This window comes from Apteryx mantelli, chromosome 3 (assembly GCF_036417845.1).
Source record: "Apteryx mantelli isolate bAptMan1 chromosome 3, bAptMan1.hap1, whole genome shotgun sequence".
Lineage (NCBI taxonomy): Eukaryota > Metazoa > Chordata > Aves > Apterygiformes > Apterygidae > Apteryx > Apteryx mantelli.
Window position 1 is genome coordinate 20,948,769 of NC_089980.1, and position 24,776 is coordinate 20,973,544.

A 24,776-nucleotide genomic window follows, 5' to 3' on the forward strand; every position below is an offset into this window, starting at 1 on the left:
TAAGATCAGTTTCTACTCCGGACCAAAAAGGGAACTGCTACAGTTGATAACCAAAATGTTTCATCTGTTATCTGCAGCTTTTGATGTAGTGTTTTGTGGAAGCAAATATTAAAATCCATGATCTATCATTTTCCTCCTTGGGCTGGACTCCCTAACAGACAGCAAGAGGGAGCTTATTACTGAATCGAAGATGTAATCGGGACAGGAACCCAGGGACAAACAAGAACAGGATCAGGAGGCAACCAAAACCAATGCAGATGAGGATTTGCAGCAGCACAGTGAAATTAAAACATTTTGGTTTTCAGTTCAAGTGATTCAGCTTCCAGTTTTAGTGCCAAACTAGTCTACCCGCAGTTATTTCTGTTAGACTTGAAATGTCTAATATTTGGTTTTCCATATCTAAGCTAGTTGCCTGGTCTTTCTCCACCATCTGTGGAGAAAGTCATCTCCAGTGAGCAACTCACGCCACCTATCTTAGGCACTGATCGTACACTGCGGTTTAGACTTAGACTAGTCATTAGACTAATAGTGTTTGAACAAGATGAATCCCATCCCTCATGTTCAATCAAAACCAGTTCTTTGTTGCAAAGCAATTTGAACCTGATGTTTATCAGTCACTATATATATATAATTATATACAAATAATAAATATTATTATATAATGAAAATGGATGTACTGCTATTACAGAGAATTATCTTGTATTTTAAGGCATATCTCTATTTTTTTCTTTCTAGCATCCTGCACCTCTATCCCAAATAAGATGCTAACATGCTAACAAAAAAGTACTGGATCAGATGAGAACATCCTTTCAAACATTAATCAAGTACTGGCTTGTATACCACAATACAAATAGATTACTTTTGTCTGTGTATAAAATGCAACTTTTATTAAAAATAAGTTTTGACTGGCATTTTCCAAAGAATTGTCCTATACTTTTTAAAATATATGCAGCAAAACCTTTTTTGCAAAACATTCATTCTGTAAAATATGACAGTAACAATAAATCAACTGTCCCATGTGTTGCTCAGATCTGTAATAAAATTATGTACCTTGAATAATGCAGTAAGCTCATAAATTTTTATATGGCTTTACAAGCCTCTACAGAGTAATTCAAATATACTTCTGTTTTTCTCTGTAACTCAAGAAATTTTCCTATACTCACATGATAGTCCATGAGACAAATAATGAAAGATACAAGTCCCACTGGTCACAATCTAATTCTATTCACGGTATTAAAGCACTGGTGAATTTAATCCAGACATTTGAGGCTTTTAAGAAAAGCAGAAAGATTTTTAACAACAGTGGCATCTGATTTTACCCTCTTCAGACAACTGTAATTCCTTAAATCTGAGGTGGTAAGATACCTTTTGCTTGCTTGATTTTTTTATTGATCCAAAGAGCAAGCAAACCCCTGGGCTCAAATTACAACATGTAACATCTCTGAGAACTGCACAAAAGTAACACTGAAAGTCATATGGTGAAAAATATAATTCGATTTTGTACACACAATCATAAGAAAATGGGGTATGCTCACCGTGAGGCAAAAAAGGAGGCAACATGATATTTTGCCTAGAAGGGGTGCTGCAAGGCTTAAAGGTCACTAATGAAAAATCGAGTCACTGTCGCTAAGTCTGTAGTCAACAGTTAGCCTTCTCCTTTCTGCCATGGGAAGCATGCTGTCTACTTTGCCTTTTGTCCATAGGAAGCCTGTCCAAGAGTATTTCAAAGGAATTTTTGCTATGGCACTCCTGGAGTCAAGATCTCAAACACCATGAATAATAGCATTGTGACTTTTATTTGCACATACAACTAGCTGCAAAGGCCCCAATAAGCTGGAGCACAAGGCACTAGAAGTGGCTGAGTGAGCATTAGCTGTACAGGGACCTCAGGAACAGCAAGCTAGCCTTGTTGTCTTTGGGCCACCATGCAATTTGATGCTAGCAACTGCAACTTGTCTTTGAATATTGTCAAGAATTTAGCTTTTCTTGACCAAGACTACCTGACACATGCTAAGATTGTTCTATATCAGGTTTAATGTTCCCAAGGATGTGTGGCCAAAGACACTGCAAGATACCTTTGCCACAGTAGGAAGAAAAACAACACATGTTCTTGCATGCAAAGAGCCCCGTCCTGCTGGATTCTCCCCCTGTCCCAGCCTGCGAGGCAGCAGTCAGGCCCCTCCCCAGGCTGAGTCCCACCGCCTGTGCTTTGGTCTGCAGTCAAAGCCCAGGGCCCTCCAAGACTTTGACAGACCTCTGTATCCTGCTACAGGTAGAAAAGTCAATACATAGCATTTTGTCATTTTCAAGGAAAAAAGACTTCCACATTCCTCTTCTAAATAATTATTTTGTTTTCAAAAAGCAAACACTCAAACCCTAAATAAAGCATTTTGGTCAACCTACCTCCCCCCCCAAAAAAAAGAAAAAAAAGAAAAAAAAGAAAAAAAAGAAAAAAGGTTCTAACATTTTTTGAATGAGGAACTGAAAAAAACTTGCCACCATTCAAATGGTTCTTTTCTACATGACCCAATTTACATGTCTGATATTACTATCCAGGAAATCCAGAGCTGCATTCAAGACCTTGTCAACACCATGAGTATATCCATAAAGTAATGGGTCATGTTCAAAGGTGTTAACCTTAAAGGGCGAATTCAATATCTGGGAACACTTTAGTCTCCCTCCAGAAATATTATTAGTAAGTTTTGTACCCAGTTCTTTACAGGTACATCATAAAAGAAAAAATACTCAGCCAGACAAAACCAGTCAGCTCTTGAATAATGAATAAGGCAGCAGCACACTCTTCTGCTGTCCTCCTTTTCAAAACTGTCACTGGATAATACATCAGAGCATCATTTGAAACGAATAGAGTAAAGAAGTGTGCTGGGGCCTGAATAACACCTGAGGTGCCCATGAATTCTGCTCGTATTCCATTTTCAGGTATTCACTAGAGGCCCTGCTGGTCCACAAAATGAGCAACTACCAGCAAGTGCAGAGCACACTGCAATGGTGATTTCAGAATGCAAAGCACCTCTGCTGCACAGAGCAGCCAAGTGGAACACGGCACTGTGAAATAAGTAATTCAAAATAAAAACATATGAAAGATTACTGGAGCAGGGCTCCTCTTTGATGCCGTTCATTTCACGAATAACTAACATGACTGTATTGCTCCTGATTAGTTTATCCTACATATAGAGCAAAGCCTGGGTTTCCCCAGAATATTTGCTGGATAAAGCTGGTTTATTGAAATGGAAATGTTTTGGGAGGAGGCTCTGATATGGAGGAAATGATGATGGACCCCATTTGGCTCCTCGACCTATTTGTCTTGCCCTTCAGCAGCCTGTTAGCTGCCGAGGAAACCAATTTCCAGCCTCCTGGATCAACTGATAGGCCAATAAGGAGATGCATCCCTGCATTTCCCAGGTCCAAAGCTCCTGGGCTCCACAAGCCACACGCCACGAGGCTGCCAGGCCCCACAAATAACAGGCAGGACCCTGGGAGCAGGGGGAACTTCACAAATCCACAGCAGCACTCCCAGATCTGTCACCGCACGTTGCACTGGGGACTGCCCCAAACTACGGGCCCAAAGGCTCCCACCTTCTGACTCTCTGATTTTCCTTTCAGAGGGGTTTTGAGATTTCTTTACCCTTATCCGAATGAAACCAATTTCAGTAAAATAGATTAGCTTTTTTTTCCCCACATCTCTCTTTTGTGGTCACAAAGACAGCTTTGTTTAATTGGACATTTTTATAGTTACCCCTGGAAAACCTCTTTCCTCAATTTCCTTAACACTCATTAAGAATTTGGGAATAGGTCAAAAGCCAAACTGCTGGAATTATGGCCAAAAGAGGATAAACTAACTATAAACAACATATGACTACTGCTTAATTTGTAACAATAAAAATACTTGTGGTAATTAATATTAGAGTTATTAGAATTTATAGCAAGATAAATGTTTGCTGTTTCACCTCTGATGTGCTGCTTCACCTCTGATGTATCCCTAATTTTCAGAGCGGTGCATAAGAGTCTTTGAGATATGCCTGCAACATACTCAGTGGGTAGTGAATGGTCATAGGGTGGCATGTTGCTAAGGCAATTAAACTAATAAAATAAAATAAAAATAAAATAAGTTAAGGTAATTAATTACTGTTAATACCTTTCAGGGCAAGTGGCAAATTCAAAGCTTCGAACTATGGAAGGAAATCTTTCTTGCTTTCTTTAATGCAGGGAAAAAAAGTAGTATCTGAGTGGCTATAGACATATGATCCATTGGATTATTTTACCATAATAGTACATACAAAGACTGTGATGACTTTTACTGAAAAATGCTGAGTACACACTTCATTTGGCCTCACAGTGTTTCATTTTATTAAAAATCTGGCTCACATTCCCTTTCCAATACATGATTTTTTCCTTGTACTGATACTTTCATTTTGCATTAGTGTCACCTACTGAAGTTGAGAGATTAACAGAGGTATAAAGCTGGCAGCAGAGAAATGAGATTCAGGTCCATTACTCTTAGTTATATTCCTATAAGAAATAACTGCCGAGTTTGTCAATAGGTCAAATACGCCTTGGGTGCTGAACTGCAGTGATGGTTGCACTCACAGGGTTTTGATGGCAGCCAGCATGTAACACCTCTTTAAGGGATGAGCCGGAAGAGAAGGGCAGCCAAGCACACTCACTCCTGTCAGTGGGCCTGATCCAAAGCCTACTGAAACCAGCCACGGGCTATCCCACCAACTTTGGTAGGCAGGATTCATACCACACTCAGCATAAAGGCCTCTTCCTTAAATGCCATGTGCCATCAGTGGCAGAACATCTTCAGCTCAGAGTCTGCAATACAAATTAAGCAGTACAAGTCTGAACCAATTTCTTTAGTGTGACATGGTCACAGCAAAGAGCAGCCACTTGTGCTGGGAGAGCAAACACTTCCTTGCTGCTCTGTGCTACTAGCAGGCTTTGGCACCCTTATCGCTCTCCATGGTGGCAAAGGCAACATAGTCGGAGTTGTTAGAAACTGGTCAATTATCAGCAATGTTTACAGCAAAGTGCAGGATACTAGACATGCACTTGTAAGACAAAATTGGCAAGATATTACGGTTGCTCTCTTTAATGGGTTACGGCAATCAGGTTGTCACCGAAAGGACAAACCACAGCTTTGGAGAAGAGGGAAATCAAAGTGGCTCAGATGGTTTTGGGAGCTACCTACAATAGACAGACTTGGTCCATAGTGCTTATGGAGAAGGGAGGGAGGGGGAGGTGAGGGAGACCTATTCAGGTGATATTGAAGAACTGAAAGTCAAAGAACAGACAAACACAGGAGAGTGGTTGGGTTACTTCTTGTTCTGAAAGGTTTTTCACCTGACAAGGGAAGAAACAGTTAACAAATACTCAAGTAGTGTTTCACTTAAATTGCACAAATATGAAAGAAGATGAAGGGACACATAGCAATGATATTGCAGGCAAATTAAAAGGAGGTGAGCATTTTGGAGAAGAGACTCAAAAAACACAATGCAAGCTATTATCTACATTTCTTTTGCCACAAAAAGCAACCACAGGTCGACTTACATGCCTTAGAATTATAAGCTCTTGAAGATCTACTCTGTTTTATTGCAGTTGCATACTGACCTCATTAGCATAGTTTGAGAGCATCCTGGGGAATATTAATGATGTGACTAATATCTGTAAAGACATGCTGGGTTCTCAAGGCCTTTAATGTACCCACTTATATGCTTTTTCATTAATTATACATCATTTGCATTGTTTATTCTGTGTGGAAGTCAGCAAGACCAATGGACAATTAAGTCCAAAATTCCAGGGGGAGAAGGTGGGATCTTCAGAAAAAACATTCTCAAGTAAATCTACACATACCGTACATTCATAACTGTTTATGCTTTTGTAAATAGTATGTGATAACTTGCATTTCATAAATAAGCTGTTTTCTTAAAGATTAGTATATCTGATCATAGCTAATGTTTTCACAGCAATTTATTGGATGCATAAATTTAGAATTGTTCTAGACATCGTTAGCTGACTGAATGAAAGCTTCAGAATTACATCAGTCAGACATGGTAACACTGCTGACTAATTTTGCAACTCAGTTAAGTGCCATTGAATTAAAGTGATTTAGTTTCTCACAACAAGTAATTCTAAAAAAACATGTGTCAGCATTGAAATTATCAAGTCCTTGAACATTGCACAGTTTTTGTACTCTCCTTTGCTCATACTCAAAGAAAACGAGACACCTCCCTTAATAAAATTCAGACCACAACCTGCCTACAGAACATTTCTAGAGATCCTCAATTTAAATCAAAACTTAGAGCAAGGTCAGCACAGGGAATGTGCGACTGAGGTATGCACTAATACATTCATTTTACTTTCACCAGACAGCAGTTACACAGCAGCAGAAATAGCAGAAATTTCATCATGCACAAGCTCTAGTTCCACACTAAGAGTTGTTATCCTGGGCAGTCACGTTTCCAGAGCTTTTAGTACCGATACTAGCTCAGCTGAAGATAGGAAGGCTATGTCTCTGACTGTGATGATTAAACAAAGGAGTACACAGGACAACAAACATTACAAGCCTGTTATTTATACGATCTGCCAAATTTCTGACTGCTCTGAACTTAATGGAAAAACTACCAGTGACTTCAATGAGGCCAACATTTTATCAGACGTTGTGCACTGTTATTCTGTTCCCCTGTAATAAATGTTCATTATGCTTATTGCTTCTGTAAGGAACGCAACAGAAAATGAAGAGCGTTATATTTAAATCTGAGCAATGTGAAATAGGGCAGGCATTTAAAAATATTTTAAACACCCACATAGCATACCAGAAGATCTGCCGAGCAGCAGAACAGTAATACGGAGAACACAAATGCATACAACGAAAATCAAACAATACAAAGCGAACATCTGTGAAGTCCAGACGAAGTGCCAGGACAGAAAAAAAATGAATTAATTTCAAATGAACCAAAATAATGTATAGACACAGTGAAGGAGAGGTGTTTAAGTACTGGCTATCATCTGCATCTTTATCCACTGTGTTTACACTAGCATGGTTTAATGACTTACCACCCTTCAGCTGAGCCGCCTGCTAACTGCATGGGCTTAGCCGATTGTAAATGTAAGATAAAGCATACCCCTTCCACTGAGGTTTTATGTTGAAAGGGTCTTATCCTGTATTTGCCACTTGCTAAGAGCTTGTGCATAAAGATCTGCAGGGCAGTGTTCAGCCGTTGTCTGGATGGGCAGAAGGAATCAGCCTAATAGCATGGATACTGCCACATCGTACTCCCAGAGCACATTCAGTGCAGATGGTGCTAACATCGGGATCAGCCCCACTCTCCTCATAAAGGAGCCACACTCTGCAATTTTTCAATGCAGCTGACTTGCACTGAATGTGTAAATTGAGCTGCAGCAACTTAATCCTGTATGTGATCTCTATTTTTCAGCAACAATAGGTTGTGGACTTAATTCTCATCTCAGTTATGTGAGAATGAACCAGCAGTGACTGCCTAGCTAGAAAACTTGCTCAAGGGAGAGAAAAGTCAAGATTCTCTTAGAGCCTTTGGTATTTTCATTTCTTCATCCCACCTTTTCAGTAAAAAAACTGGCAACTCCTGTAATGCAAGCCCCAAGCCACATACTGCTCTCAATGGCAACGAAAGATCATCTCGGCTTTGCAGTAAATAACAGTGGCAAAGCCCTAGGTATGTGAATGTTCCCGTCATCACTCTCAGGATCAGCTCCTTAGGAGGCACTGAGGAACCGACAAACAAATGCTGGTGTGTACGTACATATTTCTGTCATTCTGTTTTCTCAATAAAGAAGGGAACTACGGCATCAAATTGAAGGCCACTGTAGATGCAGAACCATTCTCTTGATTTCATGACACCTGATACGGGTAGTGACTGCTGAGACACAGCCTGAGGTGGGAACGGCGTGAGATGCACTGTTCCTGCATCAGCAGTGCAAGATTTGCATGCTAACACAGTACAGTTGGAGCAGGATCCTGCCTACAGCTGGTCACAGCTGCAGGCTTTGCATCCAGCGATGAAAGGTGACAACCTCACAAATTCACATATCTTGTGGTGGCTACGATACCTCATTCCAGAGTAGTTGTAGCTCTAAGAAATGTCATTGTTGCTCAGATGAAGACTGCAAAAGAAAACAGGCTCCTCCTGCCTCCCTGCTCTCTTCTTCTACAAGTTTTTCTTACCCCCAAAGGGTGTGGCCAAAACTCTCTTTTTAAAACCAGTTTCACACCTGCTAATGAACAATAGGGTTGAGAATTTGACTCTCCTTGCCAAAACCATTATTGGGCCTGAAAGTCTCCCCCTAACATCAGTCAAAATTTTTCTGAAGCTTTGTAAGAGATCAATGTTTCCTGCATGCACTAACTCAGACTTCCTTGGTGACACCTTGGTAGTTGAAATGCAACAACTATAGCACAAATCTGAATTAAGTCCTATTTCCATGCTGAAGGATATTCAGGGATTTCAGTGTTGATTAGTGTCTTAAGCAAGACGAACAGGTGAAATAATCATTCTTGGAAAAAACAGGAAGTCCAAAAGTTTTCCATTTGGAAAAACTGCAATAGGTTTTTGCCTTTTTCAATCAAAAACGTAATGTTGTCACTTTGGGGATATAGAAGTTCTTTATTTCATTTTGCTGAACTTTGTTTTAAAATTAAATGGTGTGTACTGCCTCCAGGGGATTATGCCTCTGACCATGTTCTCCCAAGTGGACCATGCACCAGAGTGGGATTTTGTTGTTGCTGTTGTTTTAATTCAGTGTGTTCTGGAAGTAAAATATTTAAACTTAGGCTGAACTGACCCAAACTGAAAAATATTTCACTTTTATTTTCCCATGGACACTTTCATTTTATAAAAACTCGCTTTCATTAGCAAAAACATTGTTCCAAAGGAAGACTTCTGACCAGTTCTGAAAACCAATTGGTCTGCAGAAAGGGAGGCAATACAAAAAACAAAATAAAAGAATGCCAGATTCCTCCATAGCGAACAGTAAGCACTGACAACTCTATTTTTCTTATCCAAATAAAAGAAGAAAATATTTGCAAAAAAGCTTACTTGGAGAAGCCCAGGAGAGAGGGACAAGCAACTTTCAAAAGTGTCTGCCAGAACTAATGCAGAAATGTCCTTATCTGCTCTCTTCCACCCCTGTGCATTTCTCATTTCAATGATCTTAATTTACTTTCCCTGGAAGATGCCTTAAGTGAAAATTAATACCACTGCTTAATGATTAAAGTGATTAGCAACCTTGCACTTTCTCGGTGTGCAGCTGATTAATTAAGTACATTGATTATAAAGAAAAATAAGTGTTGGGGACAATGTGTGGTCTTTAGCTTGCAAAATGAGTGTCTTTGGCATCATGTCACATTGCCTACATACCAGGCATACATTTAACTTGAAGAACATCCCCTTGAGATGGTTCTAATACAGAAGAAAGCTGGAAACTGCTGGCAGCATTCATTGCTTTGAAAATAATGTCAGGCAACTGGAACTACAATATCGTAGTATCTTTCTGATTCCAAAGGAATAGTACTTCAAGAATATTTTACAGCCAACATAAATCAGTGCACCCCCCTCAAGAGGCCAAAGTCAGTGGAGCAATGCCAATTAACAGCAGCTGAATAGGTGGTGCTTAGCTCTAAGCCCCATAACACGGCAAGTGTTTGATGTAAAGATCTCTCATATTAGAGTTTAGCAAAGCAGTTAGCGTAACACCTTTTGCTGTGAAAAATCCTGTTTTCAGCTGCAAACACAGCTCTGTGCGTGACACAAAACATACCTCATTCAAGGCAATCACACCTCCTTCACAGCTTGCAGCCTCTGCTGAGAAAGCCTCTGTGTATGTCCTCTGGCCATATGAAATGAACCTGAGGAGGACTAGTCTTCAAATCCTTTTGGCTCTTCCACCTTTTAAATTCAGTTGAAAGCTAGAAGGCTTTGATAACATCCATGTTACAAAACACTTTTGTCTTTCATGAAGTAAGATGACACTGATGTCTCCTACACATAGCATCATGGCTTCTCTCTCCTACCAGCAGTGAGCACGTTAAGTTGCTACAAGGTAGAGACGAGGAACTTCAGAGTCATTTTTATTAGACTGCAGTACACAAGCTCCACTGTAAGAGGTACTTACAGAAACAATTGCTGTCAGGAGGAGGGGAGGACTGTTTGCAGGACCCCACTGTTTTCCAAGGTGTGAAACCTTTTCTGTACATGGTAAACCTAGGAGAGCCTTCCAGGTCCACAGAGAGCCTCACTCTGAGGAGCCTTACTTCACCAAGTCTGAAACAAAGAATTTCATTCTCTTCCCAGTTGCTTCTAATTTATGCTGGTGAAACTCCATTGCCTTGCATACCACTGAGAATGCTCATCATCTAAATGCCAAAAGCAGCTTTCTAGGTGCTAGAAGCCACCTGAGCAGAATAAATAGCCCAACAGAAGGCCATCAATTTCTGTTGCTAAGGCATCAGTCAGCCTGGCATGTAAACACTTGATCCATCCTTTTACCCTGGCAAAAAAAAGGTTTCATTTTCTCTGTCTCAACAATTTCTTGATGAAATTTCTGCCACAGTTTACTTTAACAGCATCCATCAAACAGTGTGCTCAATGGATTTTCAAAGTGTTACTGGGAAGATGTTTTGTGAATTTATCATAGGTTTTGGCTGATAACTTTTAATTCCTATGCTGGTGCTTATTTGAGAAAACCTATTAGCAAAAAAACAACCCCAAAGAAACAGCAGAAAACAAACAAAACCAAACAATCTAAAATCCAGTTAGTGATGCATTGAACCATCCAAAACAGTTTATTCTGTACTTTATTTTACAATAATGTAAATGTTATTTTAGCGCTGCAATTAAAAATAGGTACTAGGATTAATGGTATGATGAATATGACGAACTTGCCCATAAAATACTTTTGACCTATTAATGGTAAAGCTGTATTCATATCAAGTGCCTAGCGTCGTATGTGTTCAATAACCCTTTGAAATGCAGTAGGAAATAAGAGCCTAACTCTCTCAGGTTCTTTTGAAGCTCATACCATAGCAATCGGATCTCTTGAAGCTAACTGAAATCAGTCAGTGACATCAGGCAAGGATGAACCTGACTCTGCTATGGCTTGGTTTTAAGTTCCCCGTGGATCCCCTGGGCTGATAACAACAACAGTGCAGAGACACAGGGAGCTTTTCAAGGTCTTCAGAGGGTTTCCAACAAATTTCTGTCTTGGAAGGGTAACATTTTTCTTGCCACTAATTATGGGTGAACTCTGTTTGACGTGGTGACCATTACATCAGCTGGGAGTTCAGTGGGGCAGATCATCAGGGTCAAAGTAGCACGGTTCAGTGGATGCCAGTGAAGCTTTGTCAACTTGCAAAAATCCACAATTAGACCCCAGTGATTTTAGCGGAGATATTGGTGATTTATACTGGTAAGTCATCAAGATCAGACCCACAGCCTCCAGAACAGTTAGCTGGTCCTTTCAGTAGCGTGCAGGTAGGCCAAAGCATACTCAGAGACCCATGTTAATGAAGGAAACACAGACTTTCTAAAAGAAACAAGATCCTTTATGCTGTTGCTAAACTTTGCTGCACATACTGCAGTGCATAATTTATTGCCTGTAATATTTCTAATTTCTGTCATGGTTTTAAAAATTATTCAATGATGATTTTGTTCCTCTAGCAAACAACAGAGACAGCACATCATAACTGAAGTAGAACATTTCCCTGCTTCACTGCTTACATGATAAGATAATTAATCCAACAATATGCTTCTGTTTGCCTCCCAGCAAGGGGGGAACTGGTATCGTATTAGCTGGTGACAAGTTACCAAAAGTTGTGAGAGACAGACTGCTTGACTCCTTTGTGTTTGGAGCCATAGCCAAAAGACAGGTAAGTCCCCCTGCTGTTCACATTTGAATAAGAAATGTTAGATGACAGAAAACTTCAGTTAACTCAGGGCTAACTCCAGAGAGTCCTCCCTTCATTCCTTACATAGGGCCCATTTTGCTTAGTAGATCCTGTTCCGAATACAGCTTGAGTAAAAGCTGATAAAGACCTTGGAAGGTGGAACATAAGGTCATACCATAAAGACACAGGTTACAGAGGAGAAGAAAAGACAGAAAGTTATGAGAAGAAAAGCGATGAAGCACTGACAGGACAACTGCAGGGGTATTTGTAGTCATTTTACCTCCACGTAATTTCACAGATTTCAGCAGAAAACTCAATCTTTTTTATCTGCATATATGATATTATTATCACTTTCCTAAGATTTGCTGCATAATTCTTATTTTATAAGTATCAATATTGGAAAAAAGTCATCTATTCACATAGTCACCTCTGGTTTTCCCACAGTAAATGTCTGTTGTCTTCTCTCTCTCTCCCCCTTCTTCTTTCCCCTCTCCCCTCCCTTCTTTTTTAAGCAAGCACTCAGCTTCAGGCACTGTTCAGACACTAAAACTAGCAGTTTTTACTGCTGGCCAGAGTCTCTTCATGGGATTCGGATCTTCTTCATTGTTGCTAACCAGGGAAAAAAACACTTACATGAGCTGCTCAGCTCCCTGCTGCTGTAAATGGGATAATGCAGCTACACTGACCTTTACCAGAAAGCACTGGCCAAGTATAAAAGTACGAGAATAGAAACTGATATGAGAGAGAGATCAGCTTATATTTCTGTTCATGGCACAGCAAACCTCTATTTGCTCTCCTAGGTTTTTCTTTAAAACAATGTACTGAAATTTGCAATCACAGCCCCCTACAGCTGGTATTCTCCTCTTTTACTAAACACATCTAATATGCAGCCCTTGTTATTTTACTTTTCTTTCTAGCTCAGATGCTGTATCTTGGAGAAGCTAGTCCTGAAAATTGCTGGCTTTGTATGCACGGTCTGAGTTGAAAGAAAACCTTGGAGTACACTAGGCTTCAGCTTTTTAATTATCAGTTCATAATGAAGGGTTCTCTTTGTGGGAAAAATATAATTTCCTGAAGGCTGAACCTCTGCAGGGTTTCCAAGGCTTGGAAGAAAATATTGATCCTTCAGCAATGAGTCTCTCTGTATTCACGGTGCAGAATGGAAAATTCCAGCTTTGCCAGAACCCCCTGACTCCAGAAAAGCAAGCAGCTATACTGCAGCCAGCTGGGAGGATGTGCTGGGAAAGCAGTCCAGCCAGGCCTTGAGCACACATGCTCCTTTCCATGTATATGGAAAGGAATGAATAAAGACTGATGATTCTCTAGCTCAGCTTAAAAGGTCACTTGGGGTTCAGCTAGACCTGTCCTATCAGTGCTTGCTCCTGAGGGAGTAACAACTTTTTCCACTGGATATGACTGCAGAACATAATTCACTAGCACACAAAGACTAGATTTTTTTTTTTTCAATTTTGAATCGGCTTAGAGTTTTTTGGGTCAATGCAGCAAAAAGAAAGAAATGTTTAAATTTGGGAAATGTGAAATATTATATTTTGAACAAAATCACTGAAATGAAACATTTCAACATTTTCACTATTCCCCTTTCCCATATTTGTGGTTGCAGTGTCAGCTTCACACTCCAGTTTGGGATTAAGCCAATTTTGGAATATCAGACTTCCCAAAGGAAGAGATACCCTAGGTGTAAATCAGTCCTAACTGGACAGGTTCATTTCCATAAGTGTAACCTCGTAGACCAGGTGATGCAATAAAAGTTATGAGACAGTCTGAGTGCCTGCAAGACTGGGACCTTCTTTTACTGACCTAGAGGAGTAGTAAGAACTTTATCCAGAAGCCACTGATCTCTCAGACACTTTATGGGCTCAGTCTTACAAAACGTCGATTGCTCTGAAGCCACTGCAGCATGTGTCTTTAGACACATGAGCAATCCCACAGAGTTAATGTGAGCAGGTTTGGTCTCTCATTACTGTACTGTGAAGCACATTAGAAAATAGCTCAGGAACTGTGAGAAGAAAAACATGGAAAGAGGGCACTCCATTATCAACAATTACTATCTGTGAAACAGACAGACAATCTGTTGATTGTATTTTTTTAGGACAGGGGAAAGAGGATTGTGGCTGAGAGACTTCAAGTTACACCTGACAGCAAAAATCCAGACTTGCCCCTTTTCAAAGAGGATGATTCCATGGAGAAATGTTGGCACGTTTTGCCATAAAGGCATATCCCTGGCAAAAAGCAACTGAAATGATCTCATCTGCAATTTGGAGCTTTGAAATCTCACCTATTGAAATGAAATGAAATGAAATGAAATGAAATGAAATGATGGAGGCATAGATAGGAAGATCAAGTACTATCACCATGCTCTTTAGAGTCACATTAAGCAGGAAGAATTCCACAAACTGCAAATATAAAAGTACCATGGAAGACACTTGAAACCATACAGTTTACATCAAATATAAATGTTGATGTAACAGCAGTATTTCAAAATGTGAACAAGTCTATTATTATTGGCTTGAGGGGTTCTGATATGAATTATTAACTGGTGATGCTACATTCCCAGTTGCTCTGTCACTGGTGCATAACATTCAGCATTTGGATAACCTCTCTGACAAACACAGAAAAAGCACACCAAATATTCAGCTGGAATAAACTGGTATAACTTCATTGACTGTAAGGGATACAGCAAAGACACAGAAGATGAGATTCTGGCCCAATATAATTTAGAGTAAGATCACGAAAACCACTTCCTTATTTAGTCAGTATCACATGCATTATCTTAGTGATTCACTTGGGCAACACCAAATTTACTTCCTCTTCTCTATTACTTTATACAGGCATTTCAGGAAGAGATAGGTCCTATGTAGGATTGAGCAATTTTTAGGAAAAAAAATACAAAATACATTTTTTTAGAAGGCTCTTTCTCTTCCCCAACCCCTATTACCTCTAAGTGCTAAACTGCCAATAAACTATTCAAATAAGAAAAGCAGCAAGTTAAAAACAAAAAAAAAACCAAATGAAAACAAGTAACTGAAGCCAAGTTTTCTACTCAGAAATGCAGAAGTGCCAAAAATATTACCTTTGACAGACTTTCCAATTTTTTAATGATTTTGTAACCAAGATGTACAGATATTGCAATGGTATGCAGGCATCTACAAACTTGATATACATAAGCTGTTGGCTCTCAATTTCCTAAGAACAATCAACGTACCTTAAAAGAAAGCTGCCCCAAAATGCAAATTTTATGAAATGTCAAACTTTTGGGTTTGAACAAGGTGTAGGTATTGATTGCAATACCTACACTAGCTCAGAATGAGTGAACAACCCACTTCTAGCAGACTGACTTCATTGCATTTTTAGGTCTAGACTGATCTATTCTTCAGCTGGATTTAAGTCCTTGTCTTTAGTTCATGCCCAAATTACTACCTACTGGGAAAAAAGGCTCCCACGGCCCCAGAGACATTGCGGACAATGTCAAGGTAGGACCTCCTAGGACTTAAGAAGGCCTGCACAGCCTCGCAATGGAAGGAGGAGAGGCAAAGTGCAGCCCAACAGAGCCCTGTGACCACTGTGCTAGACACAGGTGAGGGAGAATAAGGTAGATTTTAGCAGGAGCAGGAGTTAACCTTGCCCTTCAGCCAGCCATCTCTCAGACACGGGGACTGCCGCCAGCTCTTCATGAGGAGGTGACAGGGCCAAGGCATCCGAGCAGCAAGAATTTCCCTGAGCAGTTTTGGTGAGGATAGGTCCTGAACAGGCAGCCTTTGCCACTGAGGGCAGTGCCGAGAGCCACCCCCCTAGTCTGGGAGAGGAGCGTGCATTTTTGCAGAGCGAGCCCCACGCTCCCATGGCAGGACCATGTCGCAGGGGCACATGCACTATCCTTACCCCTGAGACAGCAGGTTTAGCAGTAGCTGCCCAGGGACCACATCTCTGTCCTCCACCGGTGCAAGTGCTAATTCTGGCAGCAGCTCACCCCTCATGAGAAGGTACCAGTCCTGTGACATCTCACTGGTGCACATTTGAGTGTGTTTGATGCTGGGACACAGTGGGTCTTCTCTAAAAGTGTGCAAATGCCTCCTCAGATGACAGCAATTACAATTGCCCATTTTAGTGGTTGGTTTGCATATAACATGACAATTTATCAGCATGTTTCCTTGCTGTTTCCTCCAGTATATTCAGCATGGAATTAAAAGTGAATCTTGGGCAAAAAGATTTCATTTCATAGCCAATATTTTTGTTCTTCTATATTGATTGCATTCAGCTTGTAACTCATTTAAGATTGTGGTCTTTTCAGATGGGGTTTCTGCTGTTCCTTTAATGATTATTTGTCTTACCAGTCACTCCTTCCTCAGTCTCTTCTCCATTATGTCTGGCTATCCATCTGCCCTGCATTAACCAGGCCAAACCCCCTACTTTGCATTGACCAGATAGTCTTCTTTTGGCCTTCTGATTCCCTAGCCTGTCCCTCTACAGCCCATTCATTGCTCCACTGCTGGATCACTGTTTGCTACAACAAAGCCATTCCTGCACAGACTTTTCCAGCTTCTCATTTGAAGACCAGTCTTTGCACGTCTTTCATGACTACCACTATGGTTTGTTTCCCTCATTCCCAGGCAGCTGTTCTTCTCCCAGTTTAATTCCTAACATTTACTTTCTTGCATCTCTCTCCAGCTCCACTATTTTCTGACTTAGAGCATTATGTCTGTGTGTTCTATCATGTCATTCTCTTCTTTTGAAATGTCATTTTCCATCAATTCCTAGAATACTCACAATGTCCACTAGGTAAAAAAACCACATTTCTGCTAAGTCCGACAAGTGGTTATCCATCAAACAGAAAATATTTATAGAATTAAAAGAGAAAACATTGTATAACTGAGAAATATATTTTTGGTTTTTGAACATGATCCTAGGTTCACTGCTAACAACAGAAATGTTCCCATTTGACACGGGATCAGATATGTACAGACTTTTTACTTGTCTATTTGAAACATGATTTTTAGAACAAGAATATTCTCACATGCTTTGTCTGCTACTGCTGCTGAAAAAGCAAGCAAATGAGTAAAAAAAAAAAAAATGCTGTCCCCAGCTCATATACTAGAAAACATATTCCTACAATCAACTCCTACAAAGACATAGACTATTTTGGTGCAGACTTCTTTACTCATATCAATTTAAGGAAACATCCTACTGAGTAATCCCTCTGGGATGAGCATTTTACAGTTAGGGCACAGGATTTAATTAGCTGCAGTCAAGTTATTATGCCAATTAATAAGGAGTGAAACTGTCCAACCTGCACTTTACATCCTGTGGTCAGCTATTTCCCAAATCCCTTGTCCTAAGTGAACACCTTCCAGCTTTATATATTCTTTACCAAGATCACCTTGCTATTTGCTACAACAGGGTCAGGTTTTCATTGTGTGTGTTACTATTATTCAAATTGCAGTAACTCATATGTAGGAATAAATGTATTAGTCTTTCTCATTTTGGAGCCATTCTATCTGAATGACTCATGTTTTTACCATTAATTCTAATCTCCTTTGTTCTTCTGTGCATTTAATCACAATTAAAAACACACTGATCTGCACAGGTGAAGAAGGCAGGGCTTCCTGAGGTAAAGCCACTGACTGCAGTAAAATAGCAAGACCTAAAGCAGAGACACTGCAAGCCCTCTGGCAGCCAGCCACAGCTTCTTCACCCCCACTGTCCAAAGGACTGCTACAAGCATGGTGTGAGAGTGGCACACCATGGAGGCAGTCCAGAGTCTGTGGGAGCTGGGAGCCCTCCTGGAGACCTGGAGAGTGGAGTGCTAATGTCAGAGAGGAGGGGTTGGGGAGAACCTGAAGGACTAAGAAAGATAGCAAGCCTCAAGTCTGAAGGTAAATTTGAGGTAGGTTTGAGTAACAATCAGTTGACACAGCACATGCCAAGAATACACAGTCTGCCCTGCACATTTCATGTTCTGGAGCACTGCATCAAATCATGTGTTACAGAGGAATTAAGCCATTCCCAGAGGTTTCAAAGGCTAATACATGCTGGAGCCGTTGTGCACAATAGCAGCCTTGCCACAGCCCACAGCTCAGTAGCCCTTCAAGTGACAGGTACATTCTGCATCTTAATAGCAGGATTTAGAGCCAATTCCCAGGTTACTCATTTCTGTCCTAAATTCAATATTGCAAGCTGCAGCTTATTTAATGTGAGGCAGCACTGTCATTCCTCTACAAAGAGCCTTGTCACCTTTTCATTCCTGGCACAGGCAGTCCCATTTTTAGTCTGCTTCTTTTCAAAGCAAAATGTATCATCTGTAAGATCAGCAATTCAGCTGTCCTCTTATTCCACTCATTGTTTAAAATTTTGTATGAAAAACGAACCATAACAATAAGAAACTGCATTTTACAGAAAAGGTCAGCATGTACTTACATAATTTGAGGCAAGATCAGGATGCAGATAATCAATTCCTACAATAAGGTAATGACAGAATGAAAGGTTAGAAGTTTCAAAAAAGACGTTCTAATGATCACAGAACAAGACAAGATTCCATTGCAAATACAGGAGAACAATAATAATGAATAATGCAATTGACTGAAGTGAGATCCCAGTTTTTACATGTAGACTTTTAAACTGGGGTATCATTTCTGCTGCAGACCCCACTAGAAGTTTTCAATAATATATGTTAAAATCCAGGTGCCAGCTGAAGAAGAGAGCTCAGCTACAAAATGTATGGATAGAGTTCATAAACTAGATCGTATTTGTTTAGTAAGGCTAATTTTAATCACAATTTATCTGTATACAAGTGCTGTCATCTCAAAGGAGACCAAAACTGTCAACTTCAGTAAGCACTGGATTAGTACAGGCTATAAAAAAGAGTATTTTAGCTATTGAAAACTGTAAATTAAGTAGATGGAAAATTACCTAAATTAGCCCTGGGAAGATCACTAAGACAAACACGTTTTACTTTGTGTATGATAGGCAGGGGATTTTTAATGTTGAATCAGACCAGGTTAGCAAATCTCTGGGCATAGGTTGCAGTCTGAGGTCCTGGCCCTTGAGATACAACATCATGATACTTTCTTTAAAAACTAGATTCTGAGCATTCAGCTACTTGGTTCTGAAAAGTTGATACAAACTAGAAATTTGAAACAAGTCCAGTCAAACATTCACTAAAGCTCACTAACTTATTTTATTTGAATTGAATCTAACCAAAAACTATGAAAAAATTCTGCCAGGAGGAATCCTCAATTTGCCTGGGACTCCACTCAAATCGAACACCTGGGGTGCAGCTGAATGAAGACAACAACAGTACCATATCCACAGGATCAGATAGGACACTCAGAAAACAGAGAAAGCCTGAGATTTTACAAAATGTGAGTTTAAATGGTTCTGAGCTTCTGTAGTGTGCTAAAGTCCATAGCAGGGCAGTGGTGCAGAATATCCTCATGTTAATGCATGAACTATCTCCAAATATGGCAAGTATACAAATCCCCATGTATGGAATAACAAAAGTTATCTCAGATGGGATAAGCTGACACAACCAGTTAAAACATGCAAATAGCTATCAGTCTCACATTCCATTCTGACCATTACCCTGCCCTGTGTCTCCAACCACCAACCTATTACGTGTTCAATTTTACCTGCAAGGACAGTGGCTTATTGTCTCAGTTATTCTGATGAAACTGTTACCTTCCATTACGTAGCGTCCTTAGCACTAGATCTGCATGAAGAAATCCCTGCAACTGCAGGGAGCCCTGCTGATACCAATGGGAGATAGACAACAAAGGTCTCAATGAAAGATCATGTTATTCAGCTGCTCTCTTCCAAAGTTACTGGAAGTAAATACAAGCCAAATTCCTTCCTTCTCAAAATGCTGTATCTGACAGGCCCACAGCTCCCAGTAGATTTATTTGGCCTGAAGCTCAATTAGTTTGTTGCCACCCCCATCACAGTCATGTCTAGTCACTCTGAACGTGAAGTCCTGGCTCTGTGGGACTAGTGAAACTGTGATTTGTGATGACATCAATATACAGATGCATGAGTCTACTTTCTTACTTCCATAAAGACTTTGTTTTAGGATTAAGCAGATGAGAAACAAAAATGAATAGGGATGGATCTCATTTGACCCTAGAAAACACATGTGGATCCAGCCATTTTATTTATTTTTAGCATTATTCAGTCACCATAAAAGGACAACATTGCAAAATTTCACCTGAAGAAAACCGGTGAGAGAACTGCGCAGAATTTTAGTACTTCAGCACTGTTAGGAATCCATAATAAGTACAGCTGTGACTTCAACTGTACCTTTTATCTTCATCTTCCTTGAACTTAGCTTCAAGGTAGTAATATATTTAATAGGTAGGTCTTTATGGACATTCAGCATGAAAGTGTTTAATTATTTCAGCTGTCAAGTATGACTTTGAGAATAATGTAACCCAGAAAATGTTTTCATAAGTACTTTTTGGAAGGCAATTAAGTCCCCCAGTCAGTGCCTACAGAAGTCAAGAGGAGTTTTTCCTTTGGCTAATGGTCATTATAGTAGGTCCTGGAAGATCTCTGTGATAATTGCAGGCTACTTTTGGTGCTTGGAGATCCATGCTTCAGTATCCCTAGTGCAACATTTTATAACATATTTCCCCTGAAGATCTCAAAGTCTTTACGGAGGTTGGTAATTAGTCTCAGCACTACAAGTAATCCATTATTAAATTTTAATCTTTTTTTTTTGTTTTGATTACATGGAGAAATCTACTTAAAGGTATTAAATTAACATTCCATCTTCACTTACCATCATCCATAATTCCTATGGTAACTCCTTTCCCTGTGTATCCCAGCTCCCATGCCTCAGCTACATTAAGATCAAGTCCGGGAGTGCCATCTGCTTGACCAGTGTTAATCTAAAATATCAGTGGAGAAGAAGAGTAGTCTTTTTTACTTGATAGACACGTTTCCACAGCCACTGATTTTTGCCTTATATCTTTGCATGTATCTTTGGTGCGGAAAACATATCCCTTTTACTTCTGAGTACACATTATCATATCTACTGAAATAATGCAGTAGCAAACAAAAAACTGGGTAAATTCACTCTTTGTAGTTTATAAGACATGGTTAAATACTAAAGCTTTTGGACTCAAAATAAGATTTTTCTACTCAAGCTTGTCAGGGCAGTTGGCAGGGATGTACTGAATTTCACAACCACAGACTTTAGTACCAGAAAGGACTTCTTTGATAATCAAGTTAGCCCTACTTTGAGTAGAAAGTTGCATAAGATGACCTCCAAGGATCCTTTCCAATCTTTGGGGGGGGGTGTGTGCGTGTGTTTGTGTGTGTGCGCATGTGTGCATGATTCTATGATTCTACGATAAAGACAAACTCCTATCTCTGCAGACAGTACTCATGGACACCAACCTCATTCATAAATTTCTCAGATTCATGTTAAAAACAATTTGGATTTTGCTGTTCCAGAAGCAAAACTTTTCAGTTTTGTGTCAGACACATTTCTCATTTCAAAATGCATTTTAGTGTACTTTAATCTAAAAAATAAGAAAGTACAGCTTGATATGAAAAACTTCTGATTCTTATCACTGCAACATTTTGATTGATTGAAGTACCAGAATGAATTGAATTAATCCACATTTTAGTTTATCATTTCATCAAGGATGAAGTCTCGTGCATGCTAACATGCTCTCATTCATCAGACAAATCTCATCTTAGGAAAAAAACAGCCAGATTTGATGAGCCAGATGCATAAAGCATAGGAAATGCATTAAAAAGAAAGAGAATAAGAAACACTATTTGTAATCAAAAAGAATCATCTTAAGCAGACAAGGTGGCACTGCATTTACAAAATATTTCAGAGTTATAGTGCTAGGAGAGTTATAGTACCAGGGTAGTTGGCAAAAGACAGGTCAAGTCGGGACGCCTCCAGCAGGTGAATGCAGCCAGGGAAGTGCACATGGTACATGACTATGGAGGATCCTCTTGCACCCCTCCTGGGAAACCTCCATGCTCGATCACCTCTCTGCAATGCCTGTACACCAATGCATGCAGCATGGGGAATAAACAGGAAGAACTAGAAATCTGTGTGCAGTCACAGGGCCATGATCTCATTGCCGTTACAGAGACATGGTGGGATAGCTCGCATGACTGGAGTGCTGTCATGGATGGCTACGTGTTTTTTAGGAAAGACAGGCCAGGAAAGCGAGGTGGTGGAGTTGCTCTTTATGTGAGAGAGCAACTGGAATGTATCGAGCTCTGCCTAGGGATGGATGAAGAGTGAGTCGAGAGCTTATGGGTAAGGATTAAAGGGCAGACTAGCATGGGTGACACTGTGGTGGGTGTATACTACAGGCCACCTGATCAGGATGAGGAAGTCGATGAGGCCTTCTACAGACAGCCAGAAGTAGCCTCATGATCACAGGCCCTGGTTCTCATGGGGGACTTCAACCACCCTGATATCTGCTGGAAAGACAACACAGCTAGGCACAAACAGTCCAGGAGGTTCCTGCAGAGCATTGATGATCACTTTTTGACACAGGTGGTGGAGGAGCCAACGAGGACAGGTGTGCTGCTGGACCTTGTACTAACAAACAAAGAAGGACTGGTTGGAGATGTGAAGGTCGGCGGCAGCCTTGGCTGCAGTGACCATGAGATGGTGGAGTTCAGGATCCTGCGAAAAGGAAGCAGGGAAACAAGCAGGATCGCAACCCTGGACTTCAGGAGAGCAAACTTTGGCCTCTTCAGGGACCTACTTGGAGGAATCCCATGGGTTAGGGCCCTAGAAAGAAGGGGTGTTCAAGAGAGCTGGTTAATATTCAAACATCACCTCCTCCAAGCTCAAGAGCGGAGCGTCCCTATGAGTAAGAAGTCAAGCAAAGGGGGCAGGACACCTGTGTGGATGAGCAAGGAGCTCCTGGCAAAACTCGAACAGAAGAAGGAAGGATACAGAAGGTGGAAAGGGGGACAGGCCACTTGGGAGCAATAGAGGAACTTTGTCAGAGTATGCAGGGATGCGACGAGGAAGACCAGTGCCCATTTGGACTTAAATCTGGCAAGGGATGTCAAGGACAGCAAGAAGGGCTTCTTCAAATACATCAGTAGCAAAAGGAAGACCAGGGAAAATGTGGGCCCATTGCTGAGTGGGGTGGGTGCCCTGGTGACAAAGGATGCAGAGAAGGCAGAGCTACTGAATGCCTTCTTTGCTTCAGTCTTTACTGCTCAGGCCAGCCCTCAGGAATCCCAGACCCTGGAGGCAAGAGAGAAAGTCTGGAGAAAGGAAGACTTTCCCTTGGTCGAGGAGGATCGGGTTAGAGAACATTTAGGCAAACTTGACACCCACCAATCCATGGGCCCCAATGGGATGCACCCACGAGTGCTGAGGGAGCTGGCGGATGTTATTGCTAGGCCACTCTCCATCATCTTTGAAAGGTCATGGAGAACAGGAGAGGTGCCTGAAGACTGGAAGAAAGCCAATGTCACCCCAGTCTTCAAAGAGGGCAAGAAGGAGGACCCAGGCAACTACAGGCCAGTCAGCCTCACCTCCATCCCTGGAAAGGGGATGGAGCAGCTCATCCTGGAGGCCATCTCCAAGCATGTGGAGGAAAAGGAGGTGATCAGGAGTAGTCACCATGGCTTCACCAAGGGGAAATCATGCTTAACCAATATCTGATAGCCTTCTCTGATGGAATGACTGGCTGGGTAGATGAGGGGAGAGCTGTGGGTGTTGTCTCCCTTGACTTCAGCAAGGCTTTTGACACTGTCCCCCATAACATCCTCATAGGTAAGCTCAGGAAGTGTGGTTTAGATGAGTGGACAGTGAGGTGGATTGAGAACTGGCCGAATGGCAGAGCTCAGAGAATTGTTATCAGCAGCGCAGAGTCTAGTTGGCGGCCTGTAGCTAGCGGTGTCCCCCGAGGGTCGGTACTGGGGACAGCCCTGTTCAACTTCTTCATCGATGACCTGGATGAAGGGACAGAGTGCACCCTCAGCAAGTTTGCTGATGATACAAAACTGGGAGGAGTGGCCGATACACCAGAGGGTTGTGCTGCCATTCAGAGAGACCTGGACAGGCTGGAGAGGTGGGCGGAGAGGAACCTCATGAAGTTCAACAAGGGAAGTGCAGGGTCCTGCACCTGGGGAGGAATAACCCCATGAACCAGTACAGGTTGGGGGTGGACCTGCTAGAAAGCAGCTCTGTGGAGAAGGACCTGGGAGTCCTGGTGGACACGAAGTTGACCATGAGCCAGCAATGGGCCCTTGTGGCCAAGAAGGCCGATGGTATCCTGGGGTGCATCAGGAAGAGTGCTGCCAGCAGGTGGAGGGAGGTGATCCTCCCCCTCTACTCAGCCCTGCTGAGGCCACATCTGGAGTCCTGTGTCCAGTTCTGGGCTCCCCAGTACAAGAGGGATGTGGCACTACTGGAGCAAGTCCAGCGAAGGGCTACGGAGATGATTAGGAGACTGGAGCATCTCTCTTATAAGAAAAGGCTGAGAGAGACGGGCCTGTTTAGCCTGGAGAAGAGAAGGCTGAGGGGGGATTTTATTAATGTGTACAAGTATCTTAAGGGAGGATGTCAAGAGGATGGGACCAGACTCTTTTCAGTGGTGCCCAGTGACAGGAGGCGAGGCAACGGGCACAAACTGAAACACAGACAGTTCCATCTGAACATGAGGAAAAACTTTTTCACTGTGAGGGTGACAGAGCACTGGAACAGGTTGCCCAGAGAGGTTGTGGAGTCTCCTTCTCTGGAGATATTCAAAACCCGCCTGGATGCGATCCTGTGCAACGTGCTCTAGGTGACCCTGCTTGAGCAGGGGGGTTGGACTAGATGATCTCCAGA

At 41.3% G+C, this 24,776-nt stretch overlaps 1 protein-coding gene across 1 annotated transcript in view; it reads right to left on the reverse strand.

The window, feature by feature from the left end:
* The window catches only part of PCSK2 (proprotein convertase subtilisin/kexin type 2), a 117,676-nt gene that overhangs the window by 39,715 nt on the left and 53,185 nt on the right, over positions 1-24,776 (reverse strand). Inside the window, exons 4-5 of the mRNA XM_067294676.1 lie at positions 20,727-20,835; positions 18,371-18,408 (exon numbers count right to left, since the gene is read on the reverse strand). Of these exons, the coding sequence (XP_067150777.1) occupies positions 18,371-18,408; positions 20,727-20,835 (147 nt within the window). The remainder of the gene's footprint in view (positions 1-18,370; positions 18,409-20,726; positions 20,836-24,776) is intronic.